The sequence below is a fragment of the Lycium barbarum genome, chromosome 12 (assembly GCF_019175385.1).
Source record: "Lycium barbarum isolate Lr01 chromosome 12, ASM1917538v2, whole genome shotgun sequence".
In the NCBI taxonomy this organism is placed as follows: Eukaryota; Viridiplantae; Streptophyta; class Magnoliopsida; order Solanales; family Solanaceae; genus Lycium; species Lycium barbarum.
Genome location: NC_083348.1, coordinates 103,200,258 through 103,217,802, shown reverse-complemented (window position 1 = coordinate 103,217,802; position 17,545 = coordinate 103,200,258). Strand labels below are relative to the sequence as shown.

The following is a 17,545-nucleotide window of genomic DNA, read 5'->3' as shown; positions in this document are numbered from 1 at the left end:
ATCAACCGAAATGAAGCTCAAACAATGATCAAGTGAACCACCAAATTGAATTTTCACCTCCGTTGAATTTCCATCAACAAAACTCCATCACCAATCTTCTCATATCATCAACAGCGACGTAAGGCTCACATCAACCTCTTAATGCTAAAACAAAGGTAGATTGAATTTAGCTTGTAAATCATTTGCAACAATATTATGGCAATCAACGTGAGGTTATCGTCGTTGAAAGCCGTGTCTTACGGAAGAGGCAAATGATAACAACGAAGGTGTGGGAGAGACCCTTAAATTGATGGTTTTTGTGTTGAAGTTTGTATGCTCCTTATGTGAGTGTCATCGGGATCAAGTGGTGGAGTAACGGTGGTCTGATCTTATGGTATCCTCTAGAGTGGAGAGAAGTACCAATGGTTGTGGTGATGATTGAATTAGAGTGATGAACATGGATGATGGCTATGAAAAATGAAATCTGCACCATTTCACAAATTTTAGGGGCAAATACGGACTATTTCACATAGTTTAAATGCAACTTTAACCCTTTTCCCGTGTAAAAACTTCTCATGTGTTGGAAAACTCCCGCTCTTAACTAATAACGAAAGACAAATGTGGACCATACCGCTTCACATTCCAGGGCTAACTTAGACTTTTTGTTCACGTGAAGTTGCAGTAGCTAAAGATGTGATTGACAATCAATGTAACAAAATTAAAACGTCCACTTTCTTGGTATCGTTTGGTAGGTAGTCAAAATTATTCCGAGATTATAATTTTGGGATTAATTTATTCTATCTATCGGGATTATTTTAGATGGTATAAAATAATCTCAGTATAAGTGGGATAAGAGGGGATATTACATCTCTTGAGATGGGATGCATTTTATACTTTATTTGGTACAAGATATAAATTTATTTCAGGATAAGTTTATACCTTCTACCAAACATAATACAAAAAATTAGTGTCGGGATATCCCAACTTATACCATGCACCAAACGACCCCTTATAGTGTAACTGGACCAGTCACTTAGCAAATGCGCCGATGTTGGGGAGCTTTCCCTTTTTGTCGATCACAATTCACAGATATAGTGAAAAGAGTGCACAAATTCCATTACTATTTGTCCAATTGGTTCAGACTTATTAAGACTTAAGAGTGCGTGTCAGTCTGAAAGAGGGCAGTCGTTGCGTGATATATATATATATATATATATATCACATTTCCTTCAATAGTCATAGCTGTTATTAAACCAGAAAATGAAATTGCCATTGACTAATGTCACATGAAGAATGGAATTGTCAAGGCACATGTATTGGTTCTTGCTGCTTAATTTGGTTTCGAAGGACCACGCATTATAAAAGATAAAAGATATAGAAATTGAAAAGCTAAGTTTTGATCCGTCAATATGTTTTTTTCCCATGAGTCTTATTCCATCTTTTTCCAATTTGAGCAAGTTCAAAAATTGTCTTAGGAATATTTCAAAACCTTTTTAACCTATAACGCGTCTTTAAGTGTTTGGAGAGTCACTTTTGCAATCTCTCTCACTTATTTTTCTCTCAAAAATATTTATTTTTTTAATAAATGTTTATTTTAAAAAAAGTGGGGTGTTTGGCTAAGCTTTTGGGAGAAAATAAGTACTTCTGGGGAGTAGCAGAAACAGTTTTTCAGAAGTTAAAAAAAATAGTATTTGCCTAAAAACTCTTTTTTGAAAAGTACTTTTGAGAAAAATACACTTAGAAACACTTTTTTAAAGCTTGGTCAAACACTGATTGCTGCTCAAAAGTACTTTTTAAATTAATTGACCAAACACAAACTGTTTTTAGCCAAAAATACTTTTTTTGAGAAGTACTTTTGAAAAAACACTTTTTAAAATAAGCTGATTTTAAAAGCTTGGCCAAACAGACTATTAGTCTTGCTATTTATCATTCACAAGATTATTATAGTATTTTTATTGTCGTCCTTTCTAACGGTGTAAATTTTTTATTGAAATGTTTTAACTGTGTCATTCTATTGGGAGTCCCATATCTGTGTGAATGATGCAATTGAGAAAGCCAAACGACTGTGATCCTGTTCCGAGAAGATTCATTTGTTTAATTTTTTTCATTTTATTTCGTGAAAATTAGACTACTTGGTATAGTATTATTTGGACATTAAAGTTTTCTCTAGGCTCCAATATTATTTGATAAAACCATTTTTTGCATTCTATACTTAAATCCTGATTTTATTTGTAGCGATAAAGTAGTATTATGTGGACATTAAAGTTTTCTCTAGGCTCCAATATTATTTGATAAAACCATTCTTTGCACTCTATACTTAAATCCTAATTTTATTTGTAGAGATAATTATCGACCTTAAACTTCTCTTATGGAGACGGACTAGACTTCCATATTAAGTACTAGTTGGCAACCCATTATGCAATGGAACAGATACGTAAATGCAGAAAAAGAAGAGAGATAGATATGCAAATGCAAATGGCATGGCAGACCCGAGAAAGACGGAGTTAATTGTGACCCCCGCTAATTTAATTATTACACGACATTTATATGCTTTAACTTCTTGTGTTTATTTGTCTTTATCCTAGTGAGTGGAAAATGAGGCCCCTCCAGTGAAACAGCGTCACTCCTAAGTTATTGTAAATGCATATCAACTTCGTGATTAGACATATTTTTTGCATTACATAAATTTGTTTGCCTCTAGCTAGGGCTGTTCAAGTTTTGGTTAAAACCAAAACCAAACCGAAAATTTAACCAAACCGAATAAAATAACCGACACTTGGTTTAGTTTGATTTGGTTTGGTTTTAAATTTGAAAAACCGATAATATTTGGTTTGGTTATGGTTATAGTAAAAAATAACCGAATAAATAACCGAACCAAACCGATAATTATATACATAAAATTTATAATTATTTATATGTCTAATATTAGCTTTTCATAAATAATTAAAGATATTTTATACCTTTTAATTATTAATTTAATTTTGGTCTACTTATTTTTAAGGCCCATGTCTTAAAAGAATATGTCCAACAATCGAAGCCCAACTCTAATAAGTCGTAAGCATAAGGGTTATTTGTATTTTGAAACCGCAGTTTGACTTGTTCTTTTGAATCTAAACTGCGTTGCAAGTTTGGTCCACTTGATTTGCAACAGCGTGTCTTTCCCTCAATATGCAGCAAAGTTCACCCTTGTGAGCTATGAGGAAAAAAGAGTTTCATAAGAAATTTGAAGAATGTAGAGAGATAATATTTGAATTGTCACAGCTAGTCATAAACCGAAAAACCGAACCAAACCGAACCAAACCGATAATAACCAAACCGGTGGTTATTATTTTACTTGGTTTGGTTATGGTTTTAGACATTTAAAAACCGACTAAATTGGTTTGGTTATGGTTTTAACCAATAACCGACCCAAACCGAACCATGAACACCCCTACCTCTAGCCTTTATTGGAATTTCGTTGCCTAAAATTTGTCCAGACTATCTAATACTATGTCCTTTACAATGTTGTCAACTACAACTAAACAAAATTCCCTTGGAAAGCAGAAAAGTCGCAGTGTACTATATAGTTCCCCCCTCTTCCCCATCTTTGACTATATGAAAAGGGGAAGTTCTGTGCAAACAGAGTTCCATGTTTTTACTTTTCCAGTTTCTTTTTAATAAATTGAAACCTTTAAGTTATGTTTGATTGTTACGTAAAGAGGAGAGGTTAGAAGAGCGATAGTAAATGTGACAATGTTAGGGTTATTTCCCTTGTTTCATAAAGAAGAAGTAAAAAGAGGAAAGTGAAGTGGGGTAAAATTGATTTGACGAGATTCATAAAGTAGCTCATGTTCATCTAAGCATCACCATCTTTACGCAAAGACTAGGGGTGTGACAAAATCAGTCCATAGAATTATGATCCATTCAATCCATTTAGATTTGGACGGGTTAATGACCCGCTTATTTTACTAACTCAATCCATTTTGACTTGTTATGCAGCCCAAATTGATAGCCATAATATTTTTTTTTTTCGGAAAAGGTTCAAATATGTCATCGAACAATCGGAAATGACTCATTTATACCACTCGTCAATAGTTTGGTTCGTTTATGCCATCGAACTATAGGAAATGTCTCATTTATGCCATCGAACTATAGGAAATGGATCATTTATGCCACTCATCAATAGTTTAACTCGTTTATGCCATCGTCTGTTACCAAAATGACCCATCCATGCCATATTTTATTAAAGATGGTTTTACAATGCCATTTATGACACGTGACCTCCAACTAAAGGTCTACGTCGTTTAATTAAACCAGCCCAATTTTAAATATCAAATTAAGAAAAAATCCGACCCATACACCCTGCCCACCTACAATCATAATGTAGTTGGAGGCCACGTGTCATATATGATATTGTAAAACCATCTTTAATGAAATATGACATGGATGAGTCATTTTGGTAACAGACGATGACATAAATGAGCCATCTCCTATAGTTCAATGGCATAAATGAGTCAAACTATTGACGAGTGGCATAAATGAGCCATTTTCAATAGTTGGATGGCATATTTGAGCCTTTTCCGTTTTTTTTTTATATGAAGCACTCAACCAAATTATGAGAAATTAAACAAAAAATTTAAAACTTAGTCAAAGTTCGGTGGCTTGAGTTATGATTCGATTTTTAGCCCATTGACCTAATTAATTATTAACTCAAACCATTTTGATCCGTTCAAATTCAGCTCAACTCGCCCATTATTTGACAACCCTACCGGAGATGATGCTCGGGCTTGAGAAATACTCACTATTTTTTGCTCCACTTTTTTGAACTTCTAAAATTTGGTAGCTCCCAATGGATTGAGATGTTATTTTCTTTTAGTTACGTGACACCTCAATACTTGCCTTATGAAATAATAAATGTCAATACCTATGAATCTATTCTGCTCCTTCAGAATTCCTACCCGGTGTCTCTTTTAAGTAAATTTTCTTTCTTTCAAAAATAAACGCTGAATATATCCTATTGGGTTTAAATAAAAGAATATTTTATACTATCAAATCAATCAAATAATATCTACATGTAAACCTTCTCGATATAAATGTAATTCAAATTAGGCAATTTGCAAGATTACCCTTCGCTGGGAGTGGTCTTTAATTTTTGCCACTCAAAATGGTGGTCTTTAACTTTTGCCCTTCAAGCAGAAATTATGCCTTTCTTTACAGGCAAAATTTATACATGGACAGAATTTGTAAATTTCTGCCTTAAGGCAGAATTCTGCCCATGCAAATTCTACCTTACCTTAAGGCAGAATTTTGCAACTTCTGCCTTGCAATTTTTTTTACTGAGCTGGGGTTCGAATCCACAACCTCAAGGTATTAGACGAAGGGCAAAACTTAAAGACCAACAGTTTGAAGGGAAAACATTAAAGACCACCCCAAATGAAGGAACCCAAAACCAATTTTTTTTTTAGCGAAAGACAAAAATTAAAGACCGCCAACAAAAATTAAAGACTGGTGCCTTGGAATGGCAATGGGGCAAATGACCCGACTGAAAGTGGATATGGGCTGGAAATTCTTGGGCTTGCCTGACTCTCATGGGCTACTGGCCCGTGTAACACCGCGAGCACCCATCACGAGATCAACACGGTCCCACTATAAAAATCACGTAGAGGGAATAGTTGGGAATTTCAAAACAGCTTCTCTTCAGAAGATGGCGGGAAACGATTCTCCGAAACAATTCCTCACTCTAATCCGCGACTTCACATCTGAAAAATCTCAAGGAGGTTAGTTTTCGCTCCTTCATTTTGATAACTGGATAATTGATTTTGTAAGCTAATACTACTTCGAAAATTTTCAGAGCGAAGAATAATAAATCACAAGAAGCGAAATCAAGAGCTTCAAGCGGAGTTTGAACTTGCAATAGCTGAGGTCGAAGAGGTGAAGCATCAGAAGGAGATTGCTGAGCAAGAGCTCAAAGGCTACGAAGTTGAATTGGCCAGGAATGAGTTTTCCATTCAAACCCTAGAGGTTTTCCATTTCATTTGTATTTGTATTCGCTGTTGTTTTCTCGTTAATTGAAAATTATCTGATTAGCTGATGTTTTATGGTTAATGCTGAAATTTGAACTCCAGAAAAATACTTGATCTCGTTTTTCTAAGAGATTCGGTTCAATTTCGTTATAGGAAAGGATAGGTCTGATTCAAGATGAATTATCGAACTATGGATCTGAAATAGAGGCTCTTAAGGTAAAAAAAAACTACCCAGAATAACCAGATATTTATTGTTTTCTGGTTATGATTGTTAAAGTTTGTACTTCTTAATATTAGATTTGTATTTGTACTTATTTATAATGTTAAACTTGAACAACATTACTGTATTGGCTTACTAACAAGGCCACTTTTTCTTCTTATGAACTCACTGGTCAATTGATGATATCTGAACCGTCAAAAGAACAAAGACGCAGAAACTCGGTAATGACATGATTTCTTCAATTAACCTCTTAACGCTTTTTGTTCAATTACAAGCACTTTAACTATGTAGAAAAGGCATCTTTCGCTCCATTTAGTGTTTTGAAAAGAATCTCATTGCAATTTTTTTTTTTTTTTCTCATTGTATCTATCATTGCTTATGCAGAGATGACTTCATTGAGAAAATGCTAGAGCTCAATGCACAGATAAGGTATGGGAGTTGAATTAGATATTGGTAGTTTTCACTTGTATTAACATGGATGCCATCGTAATATCCATTACGACATAGTTTATAAGTTTATTTTTGTGTCCTTAATAGTCAGTAATCTTTTACTATTGAAATGCACTGGATGAAGTCAGACTAATTAGGTATCGTTTCAAAAAAGTTGTATACAAGGTTTATAGCTCCAATGTGTAGCTTTTGTCAAGCATAATCCAGCTAAGTACGGACTAAGTGATAAACCAGTCTCTGGTCAATCCATGTCCATGCCGTGAAACTTAGTCACCATTCTTCTTTATTCTAATTTGCATCTACTCATACCTGGTCCAAAAATACTTAGTATTGGCATTACTCTGAAGGCTGATTCAGTTGTAATACTTGAAGATTGAAGATCATCCGGTGATGTTGTTGTTTGACATGCTTATAATCTTTGATATGTCATAACTACTAGCAACAAGTAATTGTACTTGGGGAGTGATATGATTTGTCTATCTTCTAGTTATTTGAGAAAGAGAAACACTTTGACCTTCAAATCTACAGTTATACAATGATTATTTGGTTTTTGTTTTGCTTTTCAAAAATAATTTGGTGAGATTGTATGGAAACAGAAACAAAGACCTTTCTATTAAGCTGCAAGTCCTCTAGCCCATATCATATTTCATAGTTCAGTTCTGACTCAGTGAGCTCGCTCACATTGCCGGTCCCAAGCCCGGATAAAGGAGGAGGGTTGCCGAGGGTCAATCGGAAACAGCCTCCCTACCTAGGTAGGGGTAAGGCTGCGTACATCTTACCCTCCCCAGACCCCACTATTGTGGGATTACACTGGGTAGTGACCAAGTTCTGACTCAGAAACTACTGAACTACCAATAGTATAAACTGGGTGTGATCCAGCAGTCTTATCGCTGAACTAGTACATATGTCCACCTTTGGCAATCATGCACATTAGTTGTTCAACTTGCAAACTCTAGACATGGGGAGTCCAAAGCACAGTAAATTTTATTCTATATTGTGGTAGTAATTTGAAACCTGATTCTTAAAATTGGCCGAAAAACCTGTTATGTAGTGCCAGTCTTGCTGGAAAGGTCTTTCCCTGAGGGCAGTGGATATTTCAAACATAGTAATCAAAGTGACACATTACCTTGATGACAGAAGATTTAGTCGCCAGATATAAACCTATCTACTTAAATCTGACCTTATCAAAATAAACCTATCTACTCTCCTTCTAACTCTTGAGGCTCATTTCATTTTAATTTTATGACTAAACTATATTGAGAATTAGCTGCCCTGCTGTTAAAATGGTTGAACTTTTTTCTGCTAAACTGGATGCAGGAAATTCTATGAGTCAATGGCCTCTGTATTCAGAAATGATAATTGCAGCGAGTCAGCATCAAAATCAGGTGTGTTAACTCACATAGATAAGCTCTCATCTTTTTGTGATGTGTTGGCAAGGTTCTTCTATTATATGGATGTTCAAATTTAAAAACTTCAAAAATTTCTACTGGTTTTTTTCCTGTACAATAGCTTCTTCAAGTTGAACAAGAATTGTTTTACACCTTCACGAGCAGGTCCTGCAAAAGCCAAAGCAGAAGATGCTGAAGCTTTCAAGAGAGACCTCCAGAATAAGCTAGCTGAGATAATTTCGCATATCTCTAAGGAAGAACAGGAATACCAAGTTGAACAGAATATTCATAGGCAGGCAAGTTATTATCTTTTTCTTAGAGCTGTCTGTTCTCATATCCTTTCTTCTATTGCCGTATTGTCTGGTTATTAGTATTAGGAAAACTTAATACATTGATCTGTGTGGTGATTTTCAGGTTCAAGAGGAGTTGAGTATTTTGGAAAGGAAAGCATCACTGATAGAGGAAATCACAAAAGAAAATATGAAAATGCAGGAGTTAGCCAGATATCCTTGAATGTTTATTGTTTGGGCTCCTTCTACTGAAAGTAAATTATTTATTAGATTAGCTCATTGGTGGAGGAGAAATGAATCGGCAATCGATCTCAAAATTTCATGAGACATTCCACATTTTCCGCAACAGCTCATTAGGTCTTATTATATTACAAAGAATTTCTTTCACACCTCAAAAAAAAAATAAAAAAATTAAGGAATTAACACCCATGCTTTAGATTCATAACAATTATTGTGTCCTTGACTGGATGCAAGCAGACTTCTGAATTGGAAAACAAATGTGCTTCCCTTGGTGATGAGCTACAGAGGAGGTCGGTATGTCCCAGATGTCACAAGGACAATGCAGAGGCATTAGGTCAAATTCTTCAAGCAGGCGATGAGAATTAGCTTCTTGTAAGTAGTCTCTGACATTAAACTGATGTAGTCAAAAGCAGGACCCTGAGGTGCATGCATTTCTGATCTTATATCTTCCTTTCGTATGCGTGGCTAAGCTTCGGTTTACTACAGATAGGGCTAGTTTGCATAATTGACAATCCTAGATTTTCTACTCACTCCCCCTATACTTCCTAAAGAACAAATATAATGGCAGCTGTACAATGAAACGTACTTTCACCACAAGGATAGTTGTATTTCTGTTCTTTCAGCTGTTTATGGCATTGCTAAAGAAGACAGTTAATGTACTTGCCTCTGATATCCTAATGAAATTGTCGTCACCGCCCATGCTCCACCTCCAATTAATTGGGTGTTATGGGGAGCTTGAAAGAGAATCCACCAGAATGCTTTTTTGTAGGATTGGAAGTGAATGATTTGTTTAGTTCAATGGAATAGGAGGTCATCTTTTGGATTTTCCAATTTGCACATATGTTGTTGATCCTTATATATCCCTCACAATCAATGATAAGCGTGGAGATCTAGCGTCTCTATTACTTGCATTGAACCTGCCCCGTAAATCAGCTCTTGTAAATTGATGTTAAAAAATATTCCATAATCAGCTAGAGAGAGAGAAGAAACTATAGTAAACCATGAGTCAGATATTTTCAGCTTTGCTAGGAATTGCGGAGGGGACGGGAGGAAATGAAACCAAACTTGAATGGTCACGCTTTTGATCTTCAACTAGTGCAGAGAATAAAGCGGAGACAGGCCGATGGTCAGAGAACTTGATTTCACTGCGGAAATAGGAATGCTGTTTCACTCCCTTACCATACCATAGGATCCTATCACACCTGTCATTTAACATTCCAAACGTCATGATAGCAAGTATGAGCACATAGTGGCTAGCAATGACCAATACTTGGTCAGATTCCTAAAGAACCTTTTTCTTTTTTTAATTTTATCCTTAGTTTTGAAAAAGGGACTAGACCTGACTCCTGAGGGTTTTTCAATTTTCTGGGGGATGGAGCGATGGGTGCCTTTTCATGAGGGGTAGGGGTGGGGTGATGAGTCGTTAGTAGGTGTTTAACTGACAAGAATACTAGGCAAAAAATGTCAAGTGATGACTGTACCATGCTGGAGTTCTTTGCTTCTCCCCCGCTCTGCTTGGGAGTCCACCAGAGTAACGATTGCAATTGGGAGAAGAATACTTGTATGTGGGTGCAAATTCTATATTTCCCTCTTTCCAATCCTGAAACACTCCACCGTCTTCTAGTTCCTTCCGCAACTGGTCAAACTCTTGCAGGGCACTCCAATCTTTCTTCTTTATTAATTCCCTCGCTAAATTGTCTTCCAGGTATAATCTGTAATTGAGATCTCCAAACCAAAATATCTGGCTGTTGTACAAGAAAACACATCTTGTCATCTTAGATGAAAAAATCTCATCACTTTGTTATGCTATGGAGTTTTCAGAATTATCAGAAATTTGCTTAGCCTCTCTGTTCGATATCTTTGCTTTGAATCCAATTACTTCCAAGTATTATGAGTATTATAATTGTCGTTATCATTCTTGTAGTTTGATTCGAAAGGAAATTCTTCTGCCTGTGTTTTTATATACTTGACTTGCCCTTAATTTTGAAACAAAATATGTTGAATATTTATTACTACAAAGGAGTTGACTAATACATTCATGTTAGGACAATTCTTGTAATTAGTCGGGTATGAGAAGAACGACTTACTCATGTCCTAAGATGGTGAGAGGATGATTTTTATTGCGGTCTTCATGCAGCCGGGGGAAAGATGTTCTCCTAAATATTTCTGAGACTTGATGGTTCCTTTTCCCTTCATCACCTTTCTTTTCTCCTGAGGCTAAGTGAGCTGCCACAAAGCAAAAACTAGTTCCTCCTATGGACATGCTCACAGAGACTGATCCTTTGTTTCCCAAATAGCCCATAATGCCACAAGCTACTGAAGAGACCTTCACTTCTGAGACACAATATTTCTTTAGCAATGCCTTTCTCATCCAGACACTAATGAAGACACCAACCATCTTCTTGCTTGCCATCAATTTGTACCTACCAACACGATCTGAGAGCTCATTTTCAGTTCTAGACTGACCTCTTGCTGCAGTTGCTATTTCATAGTCACTCCTCAGTCTACTATCCGATGCAGCAGCTTGATCATTTCGATAATTATCATTGAAGATTGGATTGATGATGGGTGTTAACCAGGCACCACTATACTTGCTATTTAGAGTTTTACCGATGAGTACGTTCCAGTTAGTAGCTTCTGTTGGATCTTCTGCTCCAATTACAGTTTTAGTCTTTAGAGGGACTACTTCCTGGAAGCTGTTAGAGGAAAAACTTTCTTCTAAATGACTAAGTCCTTAGTGTGATGAGAAAAGAAGGTTATGTTTTGAATTTTATACATACCCAAGAACATAAATATCAACTGCTTCTTTGAGATTCAGCCACTCATCCAAATCCACAGCTAGTCTTCCCAAAGGAGATCTTCCTGCAACATTCCATGTGCCCACAAAGATTCTACAACGCAAAGATTGAATTATTTCCCCTAAAAATGTATTATCCTGTTAAGCTATAGAGGCCCATAACATGATAGGCAAACCGATGCTCACCTAAATTCATTGTTTGGAATGCATGGTCCCATGTCCAATGACCTAACAAAGGGACTATCCACGCACTCCTCATCCTGTTCATCGTTATCTGTGGAAACCAAAATATAAGAAAGAAATTTGAATACATAAGAGGAAATAAACTAATAAGGTCAAGGTGCGACACAAGCCAGATTACCAAGAAACGAAATAAACCTGAAATTTCGCTTAAATGGGATGCGTCAGCTCTGCTTAATCTTTTGCTAAACCACAACTGCAATGCTTTTCGTCTTGATTTTCGTTGCTTGTTACCCATGATTTGAAATAATGTCCATTCCAAAAATTAACAGTTTCTTCAAAGAGATGACATATCTTCTTGTCAAGTTGGATGGCTGAAGAATATCCAGATGGCTGCCCTTTAGGTTCTGGGTGAAGTTACTATTGTATTGGTCGCCGCGATAGAAACTATTATGGACTGGACGAAAAGGACAACTCCAAGAAGCTCGAAATTTAAACCCCTTAATTTATGCGGTAATACCAAGATTTAAAGAGAGAGAGAACGAAAAGTCAAAGGTGGTTGAATTGCACATTTCAGAAGCTTCCCAAATATCTTCATTTTATTTTAACTGAGTAGTTCAACCAGGAAGAAACTAGAATAAAATATTGGCCGCACAAGTTTCTATCAGTTTTACGATTATGTGGTTGTTTACAAGCTCATAAAAGTCTTGTGTTCAACCCTTTGTCCGTGACTAGAAGTTATCATACCACACAGCCAGATCAAACTGTCTAAGACGTGCATTTGTTAATTACTAACTGTCAAGCACGATACCTAAGTCATGCTTTACAACCGTACATAGATGCATCGACTAATCGATGACTTATCATATGCCAAGCTTCAAACTTCATCTCGTCTAATCTATTTACCCTCCCTTCTTCCCTTTATCAGCTACCAAGTTTTACTGTCAAGATTTTCACCACCACAAGCTTGATTGGATGAACTATAGTAAAGATGTCGCAGTAGTCACTTTTGCGAATAAAGTCTCACATTGGAAGTTGATTTTAAAAAATAAAATAAGCAACTTATATGAAGTAGAAATACTCTTAGTGGTGTAAGATCATTTGGGAAACCCCGTGCAAATTTGGCTCAAAAAGAACAATATTATACCATATTAATTAAGAGTGTCTTTGGGTGATTTAGACCAACACCAACTGCCCTTGAGTTAAACATAGCTCCAAGTGGATAGATGTAGACATGCAACATTTTAAGCTACCTCATATACACATATAGTTGGAGTGTTGGACAATTTTAAATATATATTTTTAACTTATACTGAGTCTACATCTGTTATTATAAATTGCTAGTTGGTTATCAACTCTCTTAGGTTATCCCCAGCTCATAAAGAGAGTGACAGTAATAAGATCCTAAATAGATTGAGGTAAACAATTTCTTTTCCAGGTCCGTTAGAATTATCAGCCAGTTATATGGTGACAAATTCATCATTCTTGACGTGGAGTTTTGAAAAGTTTTTTTTTTCCTGAAATTTAACTTAATTTGCCACCCAACCAACCATGCCTTATTTGTATGAGAAGTCATACAATCGTTACTTGGTTAAAAATTTGAAGCCATTTTTTAGTGTCTTCCGTGCTAAATTGAGAGAGTTTTAGTACCTTTGTAAGTACTAAATGATGGGTGGAAGTGGAATATTAAGATGACCTTAGGCTCAGGAAAGTTACCAAGTGGTCCATGGAGAACTAGAGGACCTGGATTACTTAAAAGAAATGTATGATTAAACATTTAAAGACGGTGATCTCGAATTCCGACACATAAATATTTGTAGCTTTCTTGGGTTGTAACATTCCAACAAAATTAATTATAGCTTTGACATGGATTGATGCCGCCCTTTACGGAAACGTATCAGCTTCGTCCTTCATGGTGAGATCACCTTTTCTTCACATATTAATAGGAGAGTTAGTAACATTCAAAGTGTATACTTAGCTTGACTTTGTCCCCCTTTTCTATGTTAGCAAAGAGAGAGTCGTGCACGCAAGATAAGCATTATTACTACCATAAAAATAGTGCAAATTGATTACTATGAGAATAAGTCAGGAGGTGGTAAGGAAATGTGACTTTTCCTATTTGAAATTAATAAATAAATACTACTTGTTGGTCTACCCCTCTTTTAAAATGTTAGTCGACCCACATCTCCCTTTATTCCCCTGAGAGTTCTTTTGTTATTTTTTTAACAAAACAGGAAACAAGAAGGAAAGACTTATTGATATTTAATTGGCAATAATAGAAGAGTCCCTGGTTGATGATTTCTTGCAAACTAGGATGAGATGTTCATGTTGGTAGGTCAAAATCTAGGATATATGCTAGGTTGGCAGATATCTAGTTGGACTGTTGCATGACTTGGCATTATCTCTGCAAACCTTAAATTAGGGAAGTTCTAGTGAAGAGTGATTATTACTATTCAAAATGGTATACTGCCTCCATTCTTAAACGATACTAGTTATGTTAGGCCCGTGCTAAGTCCGGGCCCAAACTCAAGATATAAAAGTAGATATTTTAACTAAAGAAATATAATTTGTGTTAGTACAAGTGTACAACAACAACAACCATACACCCATTGTAGTCCCACAAATGGATAGTTATATGAAAGCAAAATTTTCATTCCACTCCTTTAATATTTTAACTTCCATTTTGATGAAATTATTTACTTCAAATCAAATGTAGGGCTAGAATTTGACATTTATAACTTATGTATCCTAATTTTCTGAAGTTATTTAGTTCTAAATAAATAATCTATACATAGTTAATGAACTTTTAAGACAGATACGTAATTTAACTTGTGCAACGGATGGAGCTGCTCCTCTCTTAATTAGGGATTAGGGGTTCGAACATGGATATGTAAAAAAATCTTTGGAGGAAGCGCTCCCCCAAATAGGCGCGATGCAGTGCGCATTATCTGGATTAATTGGGCTCAAATGTGGATATCGAGCACCAATCAGAAAATTAAAGAACATGAAAAATGAGGTAAGAGGTTCGATAGCTTTTGAAAAGTAGACTTTAAAAATAAAAAAAAATAAAAAAAAAAGACTTAAATAAATAAGATTAGGACCTAAAAGTAATTAATTAAAAAGTTTTAAAAAAAACTGAAAATTATTGTGAAGACTACAAAAGTCCCCAGATTCGATAGCTTTTGAAAAGTAGACCTTAAAAACAAAAAACAAAAAAAATTGACTTAAATAAATAAGATTAGGACATAAAAGTAATTAATTAAAAAGTTTTTTAAAAAACTGAAAATTATTGTGAGGACTACAAAAGTCCTCACATTTGCTCTTATATAATATAGTAATATCAAAGGCAGGTTATGGCTCCTCTCTATTTCTCTTTTCTTCATTTTTCCCAAATTTTAATTTAGAGTAGAGACACAGACATATGTTAGAATTAAAGGCTAAAATTTAATTAACTAAATAAAATTCCTACCCATAATTAGAATAATAATAAATATTTTCTTTATTTACTTTTAAAATTTTGACAATCCCACAATTCTAGCTAAAACATAATCTCTTCCATCAATGTATTAAATTACATCTGGATTTGAGTAATTCTTCGAGCTAGGTTGCGGGGAAGCTTTGGTGGTTGATTTTTTTTTTTTTTACTTTTATTAATCATATATCTAATTATGAATCACTTTGTAATTTTCAGAACATGTAGGCTAGAGTTCTAACCATTCTTTATTAATTTTTAATTATAATTAAGTCTAATTCTCTTAATCTTAAGAAAAAGAATTTTTTCCTTTTAAAAATAATTTTGGGTTATACTTAATTGAAGAAATGAAATGGATCTTTTAATTAAAGTACCCAACAAATATATCCCATGTAGTAAGATCAAAAAAGAAATATGTTTTGAAAAAAAAAAAAAACCAGCAAGGATTAAAAAGAAAAAAAACGTAGTAAATAATCCAGTGGTTGAATTTTTTTAATATATTGATGGAAGAGATAATGTTTTAGCGAGATTTGTGGGATTGTCAAAATTTTGAAAGTAAATAAAGAAAATATTTACTATTCTAATCATGGTTAGGACCTTTATTTAGTTAATTAAATCTTAGCCACTAATTCTAACATATGTCATGTGTCCCTAATCTAAGCTAGAACTTGAAAAAAAATGGAGAGAAGGGAAATTGAGACGAGCCGAATCGATCAAAGGCATATCCATTTTGATCCCATTCGTGGAGGTTCTCTATCCTACTTAAGACAATGCTAGCAGCATTTTTGTAATTAAATAGAAGAAATACCTCCGTTTTAGTTTAGGTGACATTATTTTCTTGTTAGTTCGTTTAAAAAAGAGTAAACATTTCTATATTGGGGTTCATATAACTATAAACCTAGCATTTTACTCTTAATAAAAAAAAAATTATATCCACACAAGTATTATGACATTTTAGGACCAATAATGTCGAGACTTTTTTCTCTTAAATTCCATGACAAATCAAGCTATGTCACGTACAATTGAAACCCTAATTTTTTATTTCGGTAGTTATTTCCACTTGCAATAGCCTGCAACCTTATAACATGCAAACCATTTTGATTCATAGGCCAATTACATTGTCTGTGACAATGCAAAAGTAATGACAAAAGTTACGTCGTCACAACTTGGGGGTGACTACTGTTCATTTTTTTTGGTGCGGATTGTCCTTCAAAGGCACTGTTCTTTAAATTTAGCCCCTTTAATTTTTGCCCTTCACTTAATATCTTGAGGTTCTGGATTCGAACTTCAGCTCAGTTAAAAACAAAAAATAATTCACAAGGCAGAGATTTATAGCAAAGTTAGGCTTATTCCGGCAAAAGTTAGGCCTTAAGGGAGAGTTTTGTCAAACTTTTACCCCAAATTAGACCTATTCGAGCAAAAGGTAGGCCTTAAGACAGAGATTTGTAAAATTTCAATTAAGTTAAAAAAAAAAAATTGTCTTAAGACAGAGTTTGAAACTCTGCACAAAACTTTGCCTGTCTTACGAATCCATACTCTACCTTGTAAATTTTTTTTTTTAAAAATAATTAAGCGGGAGTTTCAACCCGAAATCAAGAGATTTTTTTGAGTGACAAAAATTAAAAATCAGTGCCTTTGAAGGATAATCGCGCAAATGACCCGCTACTGTTTCATAAATAGTTAAGTTACATTTGATGAAAGAGGGTCTAACTTTTTAACTTTTAGGCCCAATAATACTCTTTCTAGAATGGATATTTTTTTTTTTTTTTTGCGCGAATTGTCCTTCTTTTGGGGTGGTCTTTAATTTTTATCTTTAAAATTGGTGGTATTTAATTTTTTGCTTTAGCTAATATTTTAAGGTTCTGGATTCGAATTCTAGCTCAGTACAAAAAAAAAAAAAAAAAACTTGCAAGACACCTATTTAAATTCGCAAGGTAGAGTTTTGCCTACAAATTGCCTTAAGGCAAAATTATGATCCGAAGGTAAAATTCTGCCTTAAGGGAGAATTTTGAAGGAAGTAATATCTTGTCCAAGTCGAAGTAGGCACTAATCTTCGGCAACAAAAGCTTAACTTAATTCCATCTGAGACTTAATTCAGCTCCAGAAAAATCAACACACACCCACACTGTTATGCACAGGGATACCATGGTAGTTGCTTTTCATCCCATCTAGGTTCTGTGGACATATTAAGAGTTAAAAACGACACATCTTCAAACAAAAGCGTGTAGTAAACCCTCCCCCCCCCCACCCCCCTCTCCCTAAGGCAGAATTTTGGCTTTGAAGATAAAATGAAAGCAAAATTTTGCCTTGCGAATCCAAACTGTACTTTGTGAATTTTTTTTAAATTTTTGACTGAGCGGGGGTTCGAATCCGAAACGAAGGGATTTTTAGCGAAGGGCAAAAGTTATAGATTTCAAATTTGAGGAACAAAAATTAAAGACCACCCTAAAATAAGGGAATTCGTGCGAATTGCCCGAATGGATAAGATTACAATTGGGCCAAAAGTTAAACAGTTAGGTCTCGTTTG

General features: G+C 34.9%; 2 protein-coding genes across 3 annotated transcripts; one reads left to right on the top strand and one right to left on the bottom strand.

Moving 5' to 3' along the window:
* The first annotated feature begins 5,575 nt into the window (after positions 1-5,575).
* On the top strand, positions 5,576-9,228 carry LOC132622470 (uncharacterized). Of its 2 annotated transcripts, none has more exons than XM_060337080.1 (9): positions 5,576-5,735; positions 5,810-5,979; positions 6,135-6,197; positions 6,403-6,422; positions 6,586-6,630; positions 7,969-8,036; positions 8,205-8,335; positions 8,454-8,542; positions 8,803-9,228. In XM_060337080.1, exons 1-9 carry the CDS (start codon positions 5,663-5,665, stop codon positions 8,933-8,935), a joined length of 792 nt encoding a protein of 263 aa, XP_060193063.1. In that variant the 5' UTR covers positions 5,576-5,662; the 3' UTR covers positions 8,936-9,228. The 2 variants fall into 2 exon arrangements, with proteins under 2 accessions (XP_060193063.1, XP_060193064.1); XM_060337081.1 differs by having other exon boundaries at positions 8,454-8,543; positions 8,808-9,228.
* A 183-nt stretch (positions 9,229-9,411) lies between these two features.
* LOC132622469 (type IV inositol polyphosphate 5-phosphatase 7-like) lies at positions 9,412-12,230 on the bottom strand. Its single transcript, XM_060337079.1, has 6 exons — positions 11,745-12,230; positions 11,553-11,640; positions 11,350-11,460; positions 10,657-11,265; positions 10,051-10,314; positions 9,412-9,771 (listed from the first exon to the last, which is right to left on the bottom strand). The coding sequence occupies exons 1-6, from the start codon at positions 11,842-11,844 to the stop codon at positions 9,576-9,578; spliced, it is 1,368 nt and encodes a 455-aa protein (XP_060193062.1). The 5' UTR covers positions 11,845-12,230; the 3' UTR covers positions 9,412-9,575.
* Positions 12,231-17,545: the final 5,315 nt, after the last annotated feature.

Coding starts and splice junctions, on each gene's coding strand:
- LOC132622470 (XM_060337080.1), top strand. CDS start 5,663: ATGGCGGGAAACGATTCTCCGAAACAATTCCTCACTCTAATCCGCGAC. Junction 5,736..5,809: donor ATCTGAAAAATCTCAAGGAG/GTTAGTTTTCGC, acceptor GAAAATTTTCAG/AGCGAAGAATAATAAATCAC. Junction 8,037..8,204: donor CGAGTCAGCATCAAAATCAG/GTGTGTTAACTC, acceptor CTTCACGAGCAG/GTCCTGCAAAAGCCAAAGCA.
- LOC132622469 (XM_060337079.1), bottom strand. CDS start 11,844: ATGGGTAACAAGCAACGAAAATCAAGACGAAAAGCATTGCAGTTGTGG. Junction 11,641..11,744: donor CCATTTAAGCGAAATTTCAG/GTTTATTTCGTT, acceptor TGGTTTCCACAG/ATAACGATGAACAGGATGAG. Junction 9,772..10,050: donor AAGCAAAGAACTCCAGCATG/GTACAGTCATCA, acceptor GTTAAATGACAG/GTGTGATAGGATCCTATGGT.